Raw genomic sequence first — 22,492 nt, forward strand, 5'->3', positions numbered from 1 at the left:
AGAGGAGAGACCAGAAGGTGCTGTCATGTGCCTTGCCATGTGACAAGCTAAGGACCAAGGATCACCAGCAGCCAGCCCTGAACACCAGACTTCAGGAAGAAAGCATTGCCTTGACACCTTGAATTAAACTTTCTTTTAGCCTCAAAACCGTAAGTTAATAAATTCTCACTCTACAGCCCAACCCGTTTCATGGTGTTTGCTTGAGTAGCCTAGGAAACTAAAATGCACACTGATGTTCATAGCAACAATATTCACAATTGCCAAAAGATGGAAGCAACCCAAATATTCATTAACCAATGAATGAATAAACAAAATATTGCCTACACACATACACCCACAATGGAATGTTATTCAGCCTTAAAGACATCAGAAATATGTTGAGTGAAGTAAGCAGACAAAAAAGGACAAATATTGCATTATCTCACTAATAAAATAATTAGAATAAGCAAACTCAAATAATGAGAATCTAGAATATAGGTTACCAGGGGACAGAGTGGGAATAGAGAATGGGAAGTTAAGACTTAAACTGTAAAGGGTTTCTATTTAGAACAATGGAAATGTTTTGGTTATGGACGGTGGTGTTGGTAGCACAACATTGTGAACATAATTAACAGTGCCGAAATACCTAACTGAATGTGATTAAAAGAAGAAATGTTAACTTGGATATATGGTAACAGAATAAAAATGTTTTAAAAATCCAATGAACTGCATTACACAGAGAACCCTTAAACCATGGACTATAGTTAATAGTACAATTATAAAAATGTACTTTCATCCATTGTAACGAATGTTCCACATTGATGCAAAATGTTACTAATAGGGTGGTATATGGGAATCCTGTTATGCATGATTGTTTTTTAAAGCCACAACTCTCTAATAAAGGAAAAAATAAGCAATCAACTAAAAAGACAGTGACAGTTAAATGCAGTATATGGTCCTGGATGGGCTCTTACAAGTGAGGAGTAAAGGGTCAAAAGGACATGATTGAAAAAAATTGGAATATAGAGTATAAACTTTATATCAATGTTAGATTTCTTGAACTTGATAACTGCATTTAAGGCAGTTACATATGTGAATATACTGTTCTTGGGAAATGTACATGAAAGTATTAAGTGTTCAAGGAGCATGATGTATACAACCTACCCTTAAATGTTCACAAAGTGAATTGACAGATAGACACAGATAGAATGATACAGCAAATGTGGCAAAATAAAGTTGTTGGAACGGGTATCTGGGGTGTTTGGCGTATGTTGGTTCTCTGCTTGGGGTTTGTATTATTTTTGTAACTTTCCTGTATGCTTGGAAGTATTTCAAAATAAAAAGTTTAAAAAATCAAAAGGGAAAAACATGGTATAATAAAAATGCCCATGGGATCTGGAGCCAATTAAATCCTGTTTGGGTTCACATCCTTGTGTCACTTTGGGCAAGTTCACACATAATATGGAAAAAAATTTCTAACTATCAAAAATTTGGGGGGATTAAATGGGATACTGTTTGTAAAGAACCTTTCATAGTGTTGGCACATAGTATTCCCTCAAAAAAAAATAATTCTCTTGTTCTTAAATATTATTATTCTCTTTGATGACTTTAAGACTAATATGTTGCTTTTACATTTCCATAGACGCAGCCCTCTGCCAGTGCTGAAAATGAGAAGAAATGGCAAGAGATATCAGATGAGATCAAGAAGATATTTAAGACTTCTGTAAAACTGTTACATGAAAAGGGGAAAATGAAACACAGCCAAGCTAAGAGGTACCTTTTCTCAGGTAATTTTCACACATCCTCAGTAAACTAAGGAATAGATAAATCAGAGATACATTCACTGCTTTCTTTTAATTATTCCAAAATTTTAATGTCATTTAACTGCCTGGGAAAATTTAATTTTTTCTAAATGTCTTTGTGTCCTGGAGAGGCAAATGTTCTTTTGTTTTAACTCCTAGAAAAGCTTTTACTTAGCATGAGGAAGTCTCCAGAAAATGTGATTTAAAAAGAAGTCAGAGGAATCTGGATATAATAAACCAGACTCTGCCAGTGTTTCTCAGTTGAGCCATTCATTCATTCATTCACTCACTCATTCAACAAACATTTCTTAAGTGTTTACTATGTGCCAAGCACTGGGGATGCAGTAGTGAGTGAGAGAGCAAGGTCCTTGGTCTCCTGGAACTTACCTTTTAGTGGGGAAAAAAAAAAAAGATAGGTAATCAAATTAGCAAACAAGATAATTTCAGAAGTGATACATGCTATGAATAAAATAAAGAAGTAATAGAATAATAGTGACTGCTGAAGGGTGTGGGGATCCGGATTTAGGTGGGGTAAGTATTAACAGAATGACTTTTGAACTGAATGACAAGAAGGAATCAGAGCCCCAGACGCCAGATCCCAGGTAGAGCATTCCAGGCAGAAGGATGAACAAGTTCAAGATCCCTGGACAGGAATGTGCTTCGCGTGTCCTTAGTAGCAGAAAGAAAGTAATGAAGTGGCCAGGCCCAGAGAGGGAGAGAGAGAATGACAGAGATGGGTCCGAGGGGTGGGCACGTACCTTAATAAAGACCTTATGTTTTATTCTAGGTAGAATGGGAAGCCACATAAGAGTGAGATACAAGGGAGTGGCAGGATCTAATTTAACTTAAAAAAAAAAAAAAAATTCTTCCGAACTACGAGCAAAAAGGCCAACTAACTTTTTTTAGCCTTTCTCAGAAATGGAAAGGAAACTTTTTTATTAGAAGTTGCACAAGAAACTACAGTCATAGTTTCCAGAGAACAAATACTACTGGGTAAACATAATCAAATATGTACATTTATTTTGAAAGTTGATAGTAAAGAATTATTGAAAAAAGGGCAATAGTAGTTGAATTTTCACTTTGTTTTTTCAAAGAGTGGAAAATCATTTGTGAAAACCTATAAGGAACTTGAAACCATCTTCCCAGGATACATATATTTCGAGCTCAGAGAAATTATAAATCATTTTGGCAAATTCACTTTCTGGAAGCTGTCAAAAAAATACATCATATTTTAGATTTCCCTGAAAATATTAAGATTGGCAGGAATAGCTTTATCTTTAAAATATATAGGTTAACATATATCCAGCTTCCTTTAGCACTTTTTCATCTATTTTTGAGGCTCTAACTCTTCAGCTTTAAGATAAAAAACCACTCTGTTACTAAAAATTTGCTATATTAGCAAAAATAACCCAAGCATAAGCTTTCCTATTCTTTATGTAAAAACACAAACAAGCGTTGGGAAAGCACTCTCTTATTTAGAATCATACAGTTCAAGTTTTCATGTATTTCATCTGCAAACATTTTCTCCTAATTACTCCACACTAAGAACCTGTCCAAATGGTGTTCATCTTAATGATATGCTTGTTCGTGACAATTTTATTTATTTGACATTTCAAAGTTATTTGAAGACCATGCCTGCACAATCAAAATTGCTAAATGGATATAGTATACTATTTTAATATTTCCAGAAATATTGAAAATAAGAATACTAGATAGAATCTATATAGATGTACTATTTACATTGGATATAATTTTTCACACTATTTCTGATATCATCTTCTTAAACAATGGAGAGGAAAAGAAATAAATTACACACCAAAATGGTGCCTTTCTGTGTACTTCAAAACTGAGTGGTCTCAGGGATAGTAAAGAGATTAATATCCCTTGGGTGACAGTTGCCAGGCTGGAACTCAACCCCTGATGTTAAATTCATTGGGTACTGTGTCTGATTGAGCTTTAGAATGGTAAGGAAAATGCAAAGACAGAGAACAAATATAGTATTCTAGTAAACAGGATAAAAAGTCTATAGATAAATATCAGAAATTATTAATAAAATCCCTTCAAATCACAAGGAGATATATTTTGCTTCTACAAACGACTCTATAAAGTTGACTGTCTCCCATCATTCATTCAGGTATATTTATTAAGTCTATACCATCATCCAGGCACTCTCTCCAGAGCCATTTTTTCCCCCAAGCCAAGCTCAGATGGGCACCACCTACTTGGTCTATTAGTATCTCTTTTTATGATGCACTCTCCTGAGTGACACACTCTTTCCGTTGCTGTGACAACAGTGTTAGGTTCCAGTTGAGCTGTTTTCTGGGAGTCAAAGGTGACATTGCATATTTCTGAATGTCATCCATTATGTATAGATACTACAATTTGACAACTTCCTTTCTTTTCTTGATACTCTGGGAAGGTAACTTCCTGCTACTCCCTTGGACTTTCTAGCATTTTGCACAGATGGCTGGGAATGAGATGTGCTGCAGTTGCACATGATATAGAGATTTCTTGCAGTTTCTCTTGTCAACATTACAAGATCTCACACTTCTGTAAAAAGAAGAGTAGATATAGATTGTGTAACTTTGTCCTCCTTAACCAACTTGCCTTTGTAAAACATAGTCATGCCCATGGCACAGCTCACAGAAAACTCCCTGGTGATCTATAAATGGGTATGTTTTACTTGATTCACAAATTTTTATCTGTTACTATCATTACTGGGAAAAATGTCACAAGAGTTCCACTAAAAAGCACTCAACCATTTTTAATAAAATTTCCCATTTCCTTAATAATTACTTTATAGAATATTTCTATGTAAGTTTTATGCAGTATTGGAGTTGTGGATAGCACATTAAATTGTTTTAGTTTTTGGACAGACCAGCCATGTGTATTCAGAGCCTCTCCATTCTTCTGTCAGATCCCAGCCAATGGTCACCTCCTCAGGAAAGCCTTCCTTTATCTCCCCAGTAGGTTAAACTCCGCTGACTGTTTGTTCTCATTGCACCATGTTCTTCCCCTCAGGCAGGACTTAGCACAGTCCTAATACACTTATTTGTATTTCTCTATGTTATGTGACTCTGCCTTCCTCTACTGGACTAGAAGTTCCGTAATAGCAATTTTTCTCGGAATTGTCTATTTTTCTGTCATTGTATCTTGAGCAGCTAGCAGCGTATCTGGCACATAGTTGATGCTCATTGAAGATCAATTAGATGAATGAATGAATGGCAGCCAATTTTAAAAGATTTCATGTTTTAAAATTCCTTTCCAATCGTTAGTTTTCTTTCTTTTTATTTTTCTTCCTTAAAATCATGCACAATGATGTTTTCATTACAAATAATCTAGTTTCAAATGCACTTATGGAACCTCAAATGATTTATAATGCATATTTGCATGTGTGTAAGCATGTGTATTATAAACCATAACATGGTTTATTTTAGAAGAAGTAAAGTTATGTAAATTATTTGCTCATTACCTGTTCTGATGGATATAGTAGAACTTAATAGTGACGTGGATAATTCAGATTGTTCAGTAATCAGAACAGGATTATATTTTGAAACAAGCTTTTGTATTTATATTCGAATGTATATATCCTGGGTACCATGTACTGCAAATAAAATGGTGAAGCCACATTGCAAAGAATAGACTGTAAAGGAGTATGTAAATGAGATTTGCCATTTGGCCTTGTCCTTTGTCTTTCCTGGCCCAAATTGGTCCCTGCTCTTCACTCTTAGGACGGCTGAAGTCTGAGAGATCAAGCTAAGCAGCAACTTTAAGGAATCAATGATAAACTTAGGATGCTTCCTTTATTATGTTCATGTTCAACATCTCCCTCAGACTGCGGAGGAAATTAAGTAATTTTAGTTAAAACCCATTCCTCTGGATTCCAGACTGCTTAGAAAAAGTCAAAGGAATAGGAAATTAGGGAATTAAGAAATTATTCTATAGACAACTGTGTTACAAACTAAAAGCAAAACAATCTACCACCGAGGACTGAGTTGAGTATTGAAATGTGGGCTCATTGCTTCTTGTTCTAGGCCATAAACTACTTGTCTTATTTTCTTTCAGCTATAGAGGATGAGTTTGACTTCGCTCTAGGAAAGCAAACTCCAGCATTCCTAAAGAAATGTGTTTGCTACATTAGGAAAATTGCTAACATTGAGCGTTTTGTGAAAATCCCAGAGATGGGAAAATACATGGATATAACTGGAACAGAACCAAGGATTATTCGTGACCCAGAAGCCCAAGAGAAGCTCTTAAAACTCAGGGATGAATTTATTCCTACCATTGTTGCGTCATCTAATCTGAGAGTGTACACATCTGTTACTCATTGTGATATGAAACTAGGCTATTCCCAAGAAATAGAAAATCATTACATAGAAGGGCTGGGTAAGCAATTTTATGAGGACATGATTGATATCATTCAAGCAACAGTACAACAGAATTTTGACACTGAAACTGATACACTCTATGATGAAATCCTCCAGCATTCATCATTATGTAAAACATATGCCTCCTTCTACGAGTACAAAAGTGAATCTCTAAACATAGTGCATAAATACATTCTTCCAAGCAAAACTGGGCACATAAACCCTCTTATTATATATGGTGGACCATGCACTGGAAAGACTCTTCTGCTAGCTGAAGTAGCAAAAAAGGTAAATCTCTATTCTTTTCCATGTATATTTGTGAACAACTTTTACTTTGGGGAGAAGAAAAATGGAATAAATTCATTTCCGATTTCTGTACTTAACTACGATCTGAATTATAATTAGTATTTTTTGAATGGATACTTTAGTGATTCTCTTGTGCTTGTATAACAGTTATATTGAAAGAGCATGACTCATGGGGTGCAATTATAAAGCAACTATTTTTTCCCTCACTGTTTGGTCAAACTCATGTTGTGGGGCTAGTTTACCTCCACTCCCGTTTGGATAAAAACTAGGGCAGACCCTGTGACTCTTCTCATCTCTCTCAGATAGAGAAAAGCCCTCCAACTGGCTTTGGTTGCTAAACATCCCTCGTTTAGTAAGGAATATGTCCACTGTAATTATTAAATTTATTACCCCCAGCTGAGGCTTAACCATAAGCAAGGCATCTACAGTGAAAAATGGGAACGTGACCATCTTCATCTTTCTTTCTCCACATAGCACTTCTTTCCCTCCTTTCCTTTCCCCTCTAGGGTTCTGGTTTAGGGAAGTAAGGAAAGTAAGAGCGCCAGAAAGTTCTTATATAACATTACTGTTGTGAATTGGGCTCTGTATTCTCTGGTCTTGAAGGTGTTTAAAGCTGCCCCCCCCCCCACTCTTCTGGGACCTTACGCGGGTCCCAGGAAGTTCCTTTCCTCCGGTACCCCCTGCTCTGCTCATTGAGCATTTCTCACCTACATTTTACTGATTTCCTTTAGTTCCTGGTCCATGCTTGAGCATATTTAGGGCCATTTCTTACAAGTCTTTGTCTGTTATGTCCCAGGTCTGGTCCTTCTCACTGATGGTCTCTAACTGTTTAATTCTCCCCTTTACCTGGGCCATCATTTCCTGTTTCTTTGTATGTTTCATAATCTTTTATTGAAACCTGGATATTGTGATATTCTAATATGTTTTCACTGAATTTATACACTGAGGTATCTGTTCCTTAAGATTTTATCCAGCTAGTGTTATAACATAGCTTTCTTTGAATGCTAACAAAAAAAATTTTTTTTTAAGAAAATGAAACATCTTTCCCAGTCTTTGCAGATAGACCTGTGCAAATGCTCTCCTTCAGAACTTATCCATATAGTGATTTTAGAGAATAGGTTGAGGCCAAAGCCTAGGGGCCTTCCTGATCCTTTCTGTGCATTCATCTTTTCTTCACCATGTAAATGCACCTCTGGGAATTCCCACATTTACATGGTTCCAACTGCCCCTGTTCCCTAGGAAACAGTTTCCTCACAGTCCCAGGCACTGCAGTGAGTGTCCTATAGCCAGCAAACCCCCATCCCAGGCAGCATTAGTTGACTGCTCTCCCAGAGTGTTCTGTAAGAGAGTTCCACAAGCCACCTACACACAGGGAAAGTTCTGGGACAGCGAGAGCCGCAGGACACAAGCAGGCAGATTGGGCCAGACATACATGTTTCCAGTATGTGTATGAGGCTTACTCTGCTCCCTCCAGAACTGGAACCTGGGTCTCTCACTGGGAGCGTGCGCTGGCTCGGCACCAAGCCATTGAAGGGATGGGGAAGAACCAGCCAGGGTGCCTTGAGATTCTTCTGCTTTTATGCTGCCTTTTTCTTCATTCAGTGCTCACCCGGTTACTGAAATCCTTTAACTATTTTCTGGAGCTTTGAGAAAGGTTTCTGCCAGTTCCTGCTGGTTGTCAAAGCTTTCTGGCAGTTGGAGCCCTGAAGCTTCTCACTCCACCATCTTGTTCCAGTATCTTTCTTATATGATCTGCTCACAGCTTAGCAAACTTCTTGGACCTGGAAAAAGAAGATAAACCAAAGGCCATTGCCAGCTCACTGTTGCCTGTGGCCTGCATCTGGTACATGGGAACCACTCAGGTATATTTTCTCCCTGAAACACTCTGTAAGTACAGGCCAGTCCCTATAAATCAACCCTCCATCAGTCTTCCATCAGAGAAGGTAGCCAGCCTCATCTCCATCCTTTATCTTTCTAAGATATCATCAGACACCAAATAACCATGTCCTCCAAGCTCTTGGGGGCATCCTGAGAGTGATATTGAGGTCCCTTTCCCTAGGCTGGAAGTGAGAGGTGGGCATCCCCCAGCCCTCTCTATTGGGGTGGGGTGGTGATAGATATGACCCACCTTTTGATATAATGATATAATTCCACCTTTATTATCAGCCTATCCAATTGCTTTTTTTTTAGGCTACAGGTGGGTGGTCCACTAAAGGTAGCAAAAGTAGTTTTCACAGCCTCCCTTTCAACTCCCACATGATGGTCTGGAACCTCACTTTGGAATGTGTTATCTACTGTCTTGGCATCTCAGCCTGAACTGTACTAAACTAGTTCCATTTTTAACTTCCTGTTAAACCTGGTATCAAAGTATAATGGCTTATTATTCTGGTGTTGCTTCAAAATATCTATATTGCCCTTCCTTTTATTACCCTCTGTTTCAGTTTCCTAGTTGCTAAAGCAAATACCATACAATGGATTGGCTTAACAGGAATTCATTGACTCACAGTTTCAGAGGCTAGGTTTGCTTCCTCCCAGGGTTGATATCTTACGGTTGGCCAGCAATCTTTGGGGTTCCTTGGCTTTTCTGCCACATGGTAATGCACATGGCAATGTATTCTCCTTTCTCCTCCAGATTCTGTTGACTTCCTCCTTCTGGCTGTTCCCCATGGCTTCTCCTTCCATGTCCAATTTCTTTTTCTTATAAAGCACTTCAGCCATACTGGATTAAGGCCCACTCTAATTTAGCTTGGGCACACCTTAACTAATAACATCTTCAAAGGTCCTCTTTACAAATGGATTCATACTCATAAAACCAGGGGTTGGGACTTGAACGTGCCTTTTGTTGGGGGACATGATTTGATCCCCAACACCCTCTTAAGAACAGAGCTTTCTTTAACCTAATGAACATTCTCAAATCAGTCGTGTGCTACACAATCTCAGGTTGGTCATCCTGAGGACAAGAATGGGTACAGACATGGGTGTAGGTTGCAAAATAAGTTTAGAGGTGAAAATTAATTATATCAACCTTACCCTTGAAAAGGCCTTAGGAAGGATAATTTACCATTTCTTAATATGTCAAACCCAGATGGTTTTTCTTCTTATGTTAGAACACATCACTCTTTGTTTAATTGAGCACTAGAAATAGCAGGCTTGTATTAGGGGCCACATTGCATCAAAGTAAGTGTGTGTGAGAGTGTGTGTGCAAACACTGATGGGTATGTGTATCTTACCCATATTATTATTACAAGTATGCGAAATACTAGCACTATGAGAGTCACATGGGAACTGAAATGAAATGGGGAAAGATTCGTGTTTAGTATTTCACACTCAAGCTAGGACTGTTTTCCCTTGGTTGGGAGAGAGGAGTAAAGGTGGCTGGAAGGGCACATATTAATGATTCTAAGTTAAATTGCATGTGATGCAGCTCCACATGCTCTAGCACAGAAGGTAAAGAAATATGAGGAAATGTGCTGCTATGCATTGAATAGATAAGCAGAACCAGCTGTGGCAGAGTGTGATGACAGAGTCCAGAGTTGATCAGCTTGAGAAATGGCTTTCTGAGTGTTCACCATTCTGCACATTTTTTTCCAGACACCTGAGTCCATGTGTTCATGGTTTGGAATTCTGGTCCCCCAAGAAGCCTTGCCTATTTCTAGATTCTCTCCCCGTACTCTTACCTCTCTCGCCCAGAATGCCTGGGCCTTACCTCCTGTCTCCCACCACCAGTGCTCTCCTGTGATCTCGTGTCCCCTGTTACCCAATATTTTCATGAACACTCTATTGACATCATGCATTCAGCAACACATGATTGGAGGAGGGAGAATGATGCACATAATCATCATAGCAATCAGTGTAGGAGCAAACAAACTATTTTATTTCTAGTTTGCCACCAACACATAACTGTAGGATAGCAGGTTTATCTTCCTCAATATCAGCTTCAAATGTTGGAGCTAAAATAAAACGAGAAAAGCTTATTTTCTTTAATAGCTCATTGTGAAACTAACTTCCATAAATCTTTCCTAAACCTATTCATAATTTAACCCAAACTATCTCGAGGAAACAAGTTTCATACACTTACTTCCTAATGTGTAAAATAAGAGTTCCTTTCCTAAGGAGTATCCTTTACCTTTTTTGATGAATTCCAAGGGTTACTGAAAGACCTTCTCTACCCCTAAAAGTATACTTTGATCTTATCCCTTCTTCTCTTTGTCTTTCCAGGCAGAAAAATAGTAAATTTAGCTGACCCCTCATATACATTGTATCTTTAACTCTGCTATTAAAAAAGGAAATGGAGAAGCACTAGAATGAAAGTTAAATATGACTTATAATTCAACTCTTTCTCTCAGTAACCATTTAACTCTGAGCAAGTCATTTATAAAACATGGGTCTGAGTTTCCTCTGCTGTTATTTGACACTGTAATCCCTTCTGTCCTTCAGAAAGATAATGTGCGAGCTGATGTCTGCAAATTTATATAGTAAACTATTATAAAGCACAAACTTTAACCAAACTCTTCTAAGCAGCATGATGTAGATTTTTATGACAATAATCATAAAGATTACCCTATAGCACCACAATATAATAAAATGTCTTCTGAGTTATATAAGATTATATATAATATTTTAGTAATGGTTATTTTTATTTCATTCTAATTAATTTGAAATCTGATCAGCCATATATGCATTATGTGATATCAATTAACACAAATATTTGACCTAATTTAATGTCTCTATCATTAATTAATCTATTAATTATTTAAACAAATGCTAATGCTAAACAATTACCATGTGCCAGTATCTCTGCTGGGAAATGGAGATTCAGTGTTGGAAGCTGACCATTCCAGATATTTGGATGTACTAATTATGAAATGCTTTATAGTTCTTAGAATGCATGCTAAACATTGCCTTCTTATTGAATAATATTATCACTATTTTATTAAGTTTAGTAAGGGTGATCCCGAGAGTCTCACCCATGGATCTTAGAGCATGAGCTTTGCGATAGCTCCTTGGCCTTCTCAGGAGATTTTTCCATGTCCCAGTTCTACCCTCCCTTCTGCCTGGTAGGGGTTAACAGAAGTCTGATCCCTGGAGAGAGGGAACGTTGCTGTGTACAACTATGTGCATATATACTGCCATTCTAACCTCCACTTTTATGTTTTAGGCTTATGGCTGGCTACATGGAGAAACAGGACCAGAATCTGACCCAGTTGTGGTTGTGAGATTTCTAGGAACTACAGACATGAGTACTGACCTTAGGACTCTCCTTCTAAGTGTGTGTGAACAATTGGCAGTTAACTACCGGTGTGTGGTCCAAAGCTACCCAAAAAAGATCCATGACCTCCGTGACTTATTTATAAATCTTTTGAATGAGTCTTCATTGCAGCGGCCCCTGGTGATCATATTTGATGCCCTCGAGCAACTGTCAGAGAGTGACGAAGCCAGGAAGCTTTGGTGGCTCCCTGTTCACCTTCCCCGCTTTGTCCGGATAGTGCTCTCTGCACTGCCCAATAAGCATGGGATCCTGCAGAAACTAAGGTGCCTTATCCACGAAGAAGATAACTACATCGAGCTGATTCCACGGGACAGGAAGATGTGCAGCCAGGTCCTCAAACACCAGCTGCTGCGGGTCAAAAGGAAGGTCACATCCGGCCAGCAGATTTACGTGAACAATGCATTCTCCAAGTGCACACTGCCAATGTTTGTGAATCTGACCTTCAGAGAGGTGAGGCATTGGAGATCTCACAAAGACGTCGATGAATCCTCTCTCTGCTTCACCGTTCATGAAAGCATAGAGCAGTTATTCTGGTCCTTGGAGAAGAAATGTGGTCAGAAGCTGGTCTCCAGGGCTCTTGGTTACATCACAATGGCCAAAATGGGTTTGAGTGAAATGGAACTGGAGGACGTTTTGGCCCTAGACAATAGTGTTATGAATGAGCTCAATGAGAACACTAGGCCCAGCAATCCTCTGAGAGTACCTTATTTGTACATTGCAAGGCTCAAGGAGGGTCTCAGTGGATACTTAATAGAAAGACATGTGAAGAATGTCACACTCCTTGTCTGGGCCAATAGACACCTGCAGCTCATAGCCCAGAAACTGTATCTGCAGGACAATAGTAACCTGCGTGAAATGCACACCATCCTGGCAGATTATTTTCTGGGTGTCTGGTCAGGGGGCAGAAGGAAAGCTTTCTGCCTTGAAGACCCCTTCTTGAATGGCTGCCTTGACTTGGAGAGCAGAAGCTTGCTTGAAGAAGAAAAGCACTTCATGGAGCAGGCTTCCTTTGACAGGCAGGCCCCGGACCAGCCCTGGGTTTTCCAGTGCAATCCCCTGGAGCCTGACATCTTTTTTGTGAATCATCGGAAAATGTCCGAGCTTTTGCACCACCTGACAAGGTGTGGGAAAACCGACGACCTGCTTTACGGCATCATCATGAACTTCAGCTGGCTCTATACCATGATCAAAATTGGCCAGTTCGACAAAGTGCTTTCAGACATCGAGCTGGCTTACAACTACTCACAGGAGAAGGCGCTGAAGTTCCTGGCCAGCACCCTGCGCAGTATCAAGAACAAGGTTGTTGTGTTTCCTGGCTCCCTCTCAGCAGAGCTTCAGCAAAGACTGCTGCCTGTTGTAAGTTCCCTACCCAAACTTCGACACCTCCTTTTAGAATGTGACAAAGACGGACCCAAATATTGCTCCATCGTGCCATTACATTCATCCATGGATGTGACCTACAGCCCAGAGCACCTTCCCTTGTCTTCTAGTCACCTGCACGTCACAGAGATTTTGCCTACCTGTAACCCCAGTACTGTTCTCACAGCCTTGGAAAATGGTTCCATCAGCACGTGGGATGTAGAAACTCGCCAGCTCCTCAGGCAAATCACCACAGCCCAGTCTGTCATCCTGGGCATGAAACTCACCAGTGATGAAAAGTACCTTGTGGTGGCTACAACAAATAACACCTTGTTGGTTTATGACAATGTAAATTCTTGTCTCCTCTCTGAAGTGGAAATTAAAGGAACCAAGCATGGAAGTGGGACCACCTACATCAATGGATTCACATTGTCTGTCAACCATGCCCTTGCATGGCTGGAGGCCAGCAAAGATGTCACTGTCATCGATCTGCTCTATGGGTGGCCCCTTTACCAGTTCCACTGCTGGTACGAAGTGACTTGTGTCCAGTGCTCTCTGGATGGTGTATATGCTTTCTGTGGACAGTACCTGAACACTACCACCATATTTCATTTAGGAAGTGGAGAAAAGTTATGTACGGTGACATCTGAATTTTCAGGTGGATTCGTGAAGTTTCTTCTTATCTTGGACACGGCTCAAGAAATGGTCATGGTAGACAGTGAAGGCAGCCTTTCTGTTTGGAATACTGAGGACATCACCAATCCCCAACTGACCGATGACTTTGACTGCCGAAGGGAAGATAGCGAGGTGGTCAGCATTGAACTTTCAGAGGACCAAAGTGCAATTCTGATCTGTAAAGCCCTCAGCATCGAACTCTTAGACACTGGCATGTGGAAGGTGGCTGAGAAGTTCAGAGCCAAGCACAATGAGCGCTTTATATCTGCTGTGCTGTCCAAAAATGGAGACTGCATAATAGCAACCATGGAAAATACCTCAGCTATGTTCTTTTGGCGACGGGACACAGGGCAATGCATGGCAAGCTTACAAGAAATTTCAGGTACCATAGTTAAGTTGGTTAAATCTAGTCACCACAATATGCTGCTATCATTATCAACCAGTGGTGTTCTTTCCATATGGGATATAGACATAATCACAGCTATGTCCAACATAGATAAGACTGGAAAACCCATCCAAAGTCTGATGTTACCGACTAGAGGAGAAATAATTTACTCCCTCGATGGTTCTGATTGTGTTCATAAGTGGAATTTTGGCAGCGGGTTCATTGAAGCAGTGTTTAAGCATGAAGGAATAGTTGAACACTGTGTGTTAACATCTTCTGGAGACATCATGGTAACATCAGATGACAAAAGCAGCCAGTACGTCTGGCACACCAGCAGTGGTGAAAACCTCTTCCGAATTAATGGACAGAGAATATCTCAGCTGCTGATTACACACAATGACCAGTTTGTGGTCTCACTCTGTGAGGAAAATGCCTCCAGGGTTTGGAGACTGGCTACAGGCCACAGAGTTTGCAACATTCTAACCACTTTGCAGAACGCCTTTATAACATCTGCAAATACCTTTGTGGTTGGAATGACCAAAAGCAAAGTGCTAGCAGTCAGTCTTTGGACAGGAAGTATCACCAAGAAATTTTGCTGTGAAGATGGGACCACCATTGTGAGTTTTAAATTGATCCCTGACTGTCCCGATATCGTGGTGTTTATCACGTCAGCTGAGACTGTGAACATCTGGAGCCTGACAGATGAAGTGATATGCCGACGTGTGCAACTTCCAAACAACTTCTTGAAAAACCTAGAGGATTTTGAAATCTCTCCAAATGGAAAGCTAGGTATTATATCTCGGGGCGATGAAAATATCAACGTGCTTGATTTACACAGTGGTAAATTACGGGTGATTCACGCCTCTGGGATCATCTGGCGGCAGAGGTTGTCTCGGGATGGCCGCTACCTGGTATACATTTGTTTCCGAAATGGAGACGAGGAGGATGAAAATGGTGCCATATCCAGTTTAATTGTAATGAGACTGGCCGATGGCAAAAATATCGGTGCTTGTTCACTTTACAAAACACCAACTTTTCTTGCACTTTCACAAAGACACTTGAACATCATCGTGGGCTTTGACGATGGGAGTATAGGGATATACACGGTGGTGGACCGCGTTGATGCCGCACTGAAAATTAAAATCGCCACTTCAAATAGCAGACAGATTTTCAACAATGCAACACAGATATCTAGACCAAAGTGTAACAGTTACTGTTTTAAAGTGTCTGTGGATTGCTTATGGAGAGAATCCACCGAAGTCTTTGCCAGAGACAGCCCCATCACGGTGAGTGACTCCACAGAGTCCAGTGAAGCAACACCCTCCAAGAAGCACAATTCGTGTTATGAGCGGGTGTGCTCTGTCCTGGAATCCAGGAGCCACAGCTTTGCCCCCAATAACTAACAAAATGACTGTCTTGGTCAGTGGGAATACATGATACACGTACAAAAGGAAAAACTGTGTCTTCTATATCCCAAATGATAAACTGTTTCTTAAAAGGCAGGAAAGATGCTCTAGGAAATGTACAGAAACAGGAAATTGGTTTTGGTTTCAGTCTCTGTCCAAGTTTATCCATGAGTGAATTCTTGACAGAGAATTCCTAGAAATAGTATTTAAATGGCTACTTCACCTGGAAGTTATAGGTTAGTTTTAAAATTAGCTGTGTGGTAAGAAGCAGAATAATTTCTCCCATTGGTTCAGATAAGAGAGGCTAGAGTTGTAGTGACCACTTGGACTCAAATTAGTTCTACAAAAGTGAGTTGAAATCATGACAGAGAGTCGTTTGACTTCAAATGATTGTGTGGACATAAATAAATACAGCCTTAATCTCTCCCTCTTTTACAATCCTGAAAACTGTGTAAACCCAGTCTGTATATGGAAGGTATAAAGGTGCAAAATAGTGTAACAAAAATGCCCAGATGTATTTCCCATTTGCCAAGTGAAACACGAGGCCATGAACTAGACTGGGACTAGAACTAACCACCACTATCATAGGGCTACTGAACATGGAGAGTCAGTCTTCATTAAAATACAGTTGCAGCAATTGCATGCAAGGGGTTCTGTACAATGGAAAATATGATTTTTAAACTATTTCCTGGGTTGCAAAAGAATATGTTTATTAAGAAACCACTATCTTTTCTTGTCTCTTTTGAAATGCATATTTGTGCCAGCTATAAAGAAGAAACATGGAAAGGGCATTACAAATTTGGTCAAAACACCTGTTCACTTCTATCATTGTACTAACAGAAGTCTGTACTATTCAGACAGTTGTATGGAAGCATAAATTATTTCCTAAATCCCTACAGTAAATCTTAATAGAAAGTAAGCTTTCTCGACATGCCATGTATGAAATACTGAAGACATTTGCCTTACTCTCATTCCTCCTCTTTCCTGTGGAAAATGCAGATAGATGACCAAATACTCTGGGACAAACTGAATATGCCTATCTTTGTGCTAAAATATTCCATAAATCTTAAGGGTGTCCAAAGGTTCTTTATTGTCTCAGTTTGTAACTACTTTCTTACTTCTACATACTGTATGTATGCTTCTTTATCTGTTACATTCTTGCTTGAGGACTGTTCTGAGCCTTTTCTAGTGTTATACGTTTCAAAGCAGAAGCTGTGAAATGGTATTAAATGTTTTTTAAACTATTCACCTATTTAATAGAAAATATTACATCCCAAATGGTGAAAGTGATTTCCTCCCTTCCACATCCTCCACATGGCATGTCCTTGGATAACTTCTCAATGGGCATCAGTAATGGTGGTTTGGTTGGTTTGGTTTACTTTGGTTTGAACGCTGCAACAGTGACTTGAGTAGGCAGAATAATGAACAAGGAACTGACTTGCTTTCAGTCCAGCTCTGCCCTGAACTCATCAGGTATCCATAGACAGGTCTTTACCTCCCCAGGGTATTGCTTTTGTAAACTGCAGAATAAAGGTAGGTAGCGATAGCTTCTACTGCAGCCCTCGTATGAATGTTGGGGAGCTACATAACAGAGAATACTGGGACATCTTGTTTATTGATGCTTATGGGAGAAACAAAGTGATTGAACCCATAGAGAAGCCAAGTCATTTGTATTTCACTCTGGAAAGCAGTGTGACACATAAGCATTCAAAGATGTAATTCAGAAATAAATATCCCACCCCATGGTGAAAGACTTTTTCAGTGTGTTCCTCCTAGTCTAGCTACTATACTAATCAGGTAGATGGTAGCCCAAAAATGCCCAAACCCATGTACAGATCACCTGGAGTTGATTGTATGAATCAGTCCTTTTTTAGCTCTTCAGAGACAACACACTTATTCCTGTCATTATCTGGTGGACCTCAATGCCACACATTTCTAAGAATTAAATGCCTAATAGATGGATTAAATGTAGTATGTGAATGTTCCATGTAAAAGCCAATAGAATATAACAAGTGACTTGAATGACATTTCTTAACTTGTTTGCAATTGATAGCTCAGATTGAATGTTTTTACGTACACTTTGTATTGTTGGGAAGAATTACCCAATCAGAGATTTATATTTTCATAAATGTTACATTTAGTTAAATTTTGTTACAGAGTTGTTAAACTAGAAAATTATTGCAGTCTTTAAACCATGTACAGTCTAGTGTATGTATTGTTTGTATGAATAAAAGATAAACTACTCAGATTTGTGTGGTGTTTGTTTTTCTCCCCCAGTTTTGGTGTATGTGGTTAGAAACCTTCAGTAATAACAATAATTGCTCATGCGTACTGTGTGCCTGGCACTGTCCTCAAAGCTTTGAATTGTACCCAAGTCATGTTATCTTCACAACAATCTATGAGGTAGGTACTGCTGTTATTCCATATTTACAGATTAGGACACCTAGGAACCAAGGGCAGGAAAAAAAGCTGAGCAGGACTTCAGTGCACCATCAGTATCTTATTTTTGTTAACTTTGTCAAAGCACATAAAATATTGCATTCCATATTCAGTAACATTTACCAATAATGACCTATAGGATATTGTCTAACTTGCATATTAGAGACCAAGCTAGACTCTGAAGATCACTGTAAGTCTTTGCAAACTCCCAAATTTCTCAGGTAAACAGAAATAGTTGATATATTCATTCAGCAAATATTTATTTGGTCATTACATCAGTCAGGATTCTCCAGAGAAACAGAACCAATAGGATACATACATACATATGTATTTATTTATACTTATATTATACAATATATATTATTTATTAGTAAATAATAATTTAATATTATTAGATATTTATTTTAAGGAAATTAATTATGTTACCACGGGGGCTGAAAAAAATCTGAACTCCATACGGCAAGTCGCAGGCTGGAAATTCTGATAAAGGTGATATGGAAGTCTTTAGTATGAATTCCTCAGGGGAAGCTGGCTGGCTGGAAATTTCAGCAAAAGCCAATATTGAAGTTGAGGCAGACTTTCTTCTGACCTCTGAAACCCTTACTTCTGGCTTTTAAGACCTTCAACTGATTGGATGAAGAGATTACACACATTGCTGAGCCAGTCGTTTTTTTGTTACTTGTAGATGCAATCAACTGATTGTAGATACAAGTCCAATCTATGAAATAGCTTCCCAGTAACAAATAGGCCAGTGTTTGACAAGACAACTAGATACCATCATTTAACCAAGTTAATGTGTGAAGTTAATCATGATAGTCATGCATTTAACCAGGAACACAAAGATAAATAAAATATTTCACAGTCTTAGCAGGAAAGCAGATATGTAAAAGGTTTTATCTGTTTATGTGCAAGGAATGTGCACCTCCCTCTAGGGCTGGTGGCAGAGGTGAGGAGGATGATGATAAAGCAATAGTATCACTCATAAATTCCCTTCAGGTGAGAGAGCAAGATCAAGAGGGGGAGCCTTCTCATCTGGCCTTTCTTTACTTCTGGCCTCTTGGATTTTAGACAACCCCACCACCACCACCACCACTGAAAAGAATTTTGTTTTAAAAAAGGCAGCATTGGAGAGTTTAAATGATGACTAGGAAATAGGTGACAATTTGTATCTAGTAGCCATGAAATGATAGTTCTCAGTGAAACATAAAATTGAAGTGTTAAGAAAATATTAAAGAAAATATTGAAGAAATTATCTGTCTGGCTTATTGCCTTCTCATCTTCATGTGGCTGAGACTAAATTCCGTTTAAAATGTACCCCCATTGAAAACAATTCCATTACCCATGCCAGGCAATTCCTTCATGGAGTCTAATCTGTATTTTCTAAGTTAAAGGTTAAACCTCTTCTCTTTCTGTTCTCCAAGAAGAGTGCAGAAGAGTTGATCAATATTTGTATAAAATTATTTCATACACATGGAGATCATTGTTTAGCAGAATATCTTTTCTAAGAACAAGAACATACAAATACTGCTTGCTTCTTAATGTCGGAAGCATTATGCTGTGCGCTAGGGTGATGCTTAAATTAGTTCTGCATGGCTCCTGCCCTCCAGAAGCCTACAATCTAAAGGAAACACTACCAAGTCAGATGTAAAACAGACTGTGATAAAAGCTGTTAATAAAAGTCAAAGCCAGGTGCTGAGGTTACACTGCAGAAGGAGCAATTAAGTCTAACTGGAAAGGATGGCGCAGAGGAGGTGACAGATTAACTGAGGATTGAAGGGCAAGTAGGATTTTGCTGTCAGAATGTCAGAAAGACATTTCATGTGAAGGAAGTCTCAAGAGCAAAACCAGGGAGAGTCAGAGCGTGTTTTTGATGACTTACATGCTATGTTAGAATTTTTTAACTTTATTCAGTAGGCAGTAGGGAGCTGTAAAAATGTTTTTTGAGAAAGGGAATGGCCTGATTGGAATGGTATGTTAGAATGACTCAGGCTGGACTGTGTCAGAAGAATTAGAAATGGAAGCAACCAGAAGATGGGAAACCAGTGAAGAGACTATTCCAGTGATCTAAGATCGAAACACTTGATCTCAGGTTAGTGGCAGTGAGGATGCAAAGAAGAGAAACAATTCAAAGACTATCTCAGGGCTTAAATGATAGTGGTGGGTGATGAAGGAGAGGGGAAACAAAAAATTCCAGGTTTGAAAAATGTGTGGATAACGGAGTTATAAATGTAAAATGAATAGGTTAGGGATGAAACTGGGGGAAATGATAAAATAAGCATGGACCTGTAAAGTTTAAAGGTAGGACCTCCATGCAGGCAAATGGAAATATGCTGTCCATCCACTGGAAAAGTTTGAATTGAAGATAAGGAATCCAACTAGTTTTCTCTTTCTCACCAGCCATGGAGACTCCAGAAGTCCTTAATAATATGTCTAAACATATGGTGGGTTTGTTGTTGTTATAATGTAAGCAAACACCATAAACTTTTTGTTTAGTATTTCCTTTTATTTTTATTTAGAACCATGTTAATAAATCCACTCAAACACATTAGCTTTTCTATCTCCCATGACTCATTAATTGGAAACAATTTATATGCCAATGAAGACACCTAAAAAGCTAAATGAATCCTAGTGTTCTTATTTCCACATGTATCAAAAACCACAGGTTTTTCTTCATCCTTTTTACAAGGGCACCTCAGATTTCTATTTTGGTAATTTGAGGTTACCAATAATAACAGCATCTCTGGCTTTAGAGAACCCCAACCTTTCCCAGATGAGACTAACTTAGCCAGCTACTTGAATATACTTAACGGTAGTGGTTCCCAAACCGAGTGTGCAGCACTTGTTGAATCTCAGATTTCTTCATACATTCCACTCCACAACCATTTCTGAATTGGCTGTCTGGGGTGGGGTCCAAGAATCTGCCTTTTTACCAATTTCTCCCAAATGATGCTGATTTTGCTAGTCTGGGAGCCACACTTTAGAAACCAAGACAAATACCCTTGTTCCTTTAACTTTTTCTAACAGAGATAATTTCCAAAACCTTTAACCAATTGCCATTGACACCACTGAATATTCTGCAAGAGAAACCACTCTGTTCAAAGAAGTAAGTTTAAAGACAGGTGGATATCAAAACTATAACAATCGTTAATTCTCAAATTTATACCTTGGAAATCATAATTATAAGATTCCTTGTCTCTTTTTAGATCAAGATGACCTAAAACATTGGAGTCACATAATTTTATAATTCCCTCATAAGGTTAAATACACAATATTTTCTCAGAATTTCAATATGTATAACCTATAACCAAGAAAGCTATTTTGGGGCCCTACTTATTTCAAACTCAAACAGCACCAAAAAGTCTTTTTGGTCAGAATAACCTAACTGATAAATGTACCAAGATCCCATAGACATTAGTGAAGCATCAGCTAGAAGTGGTACACGTGGCTCATTTATTGTGACAAAGAATTTTATCCAAAAAGGATGTAACACCCATAGAACTTCCCTTATAAATCTTTCATTTTAAAGGGCGCAGCAACTACAAAACTAGGACAATCAAATAATTATTTTCCCCTATAAAACGTGGTAGATGTCCTTTGAATGCCAGTGGAATCAATGAATTACACACATTGAAAAACTAAGGACAGAATGTCAATCTTTAAATAATATTTCTTCCATTCACTTTTACAACTTTCTCTTTTATTCTGACTCCCTGGATGAGTTGAAGGGAACAGAGAAAAGAAGGTAAACTAGGTGGCGCAGTTGCGTAACACATTTTCTTGTTGAGCTCAGCATTTATTTTGAGCGCAGGTGAATACTTTTTAAAAACGAGTATTTTAGAGCGAAGCAACCAATTCTCCACCCACCTTAGGTACATCGATTGTAAGAACTATGGGAGTGGAGTTCCGTTAGGTTGGACGGAGTGTTGCAGCCCAGGTCCCAACACCCAGGAAAAGAAAGGGAAACGGTGGCGGCCGGAGAACCATGATTTAGGTGAACTCGCTCTGTGGCCTTTAGGATGAAAGCGCGTGTGTGGAATCCGCGGGAATGATCACCAAGGTAGCGTCTCCGCTGTTTCACAGAAGAGAGTGCACACACACTGGTCCAAGCTGTTGGTGCCAGAATTGAGGAGGAAACAGAAAACCCCAAGCACACGGGGGTCAGGGGTACAAATACAAATCTATATGCTAGTGAGTACATTTATTTATCCACACACACACACACTTAAATAGCAAAAACCACATAGGAAGCTTCCCTGTTCCTACACCACGGCAGAAAAACGGCACCAAAAAGTGTCCCAGGACAGGCAGGCGGCTGGGCGTGCAACCTGGGTGTCCGCCCGCAGAGGCCCGGGTCCTGGATGTTCTGCTTCAATGCGCCCGGGATTGCCGGCCCTCGCTCCGGGGAGGTCGGACGTCGGACGTCGGGTTCCAGCGGTGCCAGGCCTCGTCCGGCCGAGCGCGCGCTCCGGGTGCCGCGGTGCAGCCCCAGCGCGGCCAGGGGAGCC

The 22,492-nt window shown here is 39.4% G+C and overlaps 1 protein-coding gene across 1 annotated transcript in view; it reads left to right on the forward strand.

Annotated features, from left to right (window-relative positions):
* Positions 1-17,699, forward strand: part of NWD2 (NACHT and WD repeat domain containing 2) — a 249,862-nt gene extending 232,163 nt beyond the window's left edge. Inside the window, exons 5-7 of the mRNA XM_037828918.1 lie at positions 1,622-1,766; positions 5,847-6,436; positions 11,613-17,699. Of these exons, the coding sequence (XP_037684846.1) occupies positions 1,622-1,766; positions 5,847-6,436; positions 11,613-15,545 (4,668 nt within the window). The 3' untranslated portion in view covers positions 15,546-17,699. The remainder of the gene's footprint in view (positions 1-1,621; positions 1,767-5,846; positions 6,437-11,612) is intronic.
* Positions 17,700-22,492: the final 4,793 nt, after the last annotated feature.

Source organism: Choloepus didactylus, chromosome 3 (assembly GCF_015220235.1).
Source record: "Choloepus didactylus isolate mChoDid1 chromosome 3, mChoDid1.pri, whole genome shotgun sequence".
NCBI lineage: Eukaryota > Metazoa > Chordata > Mammalia > Pilosa > Megalonychidae > Choloepus > Choloepus didactylus.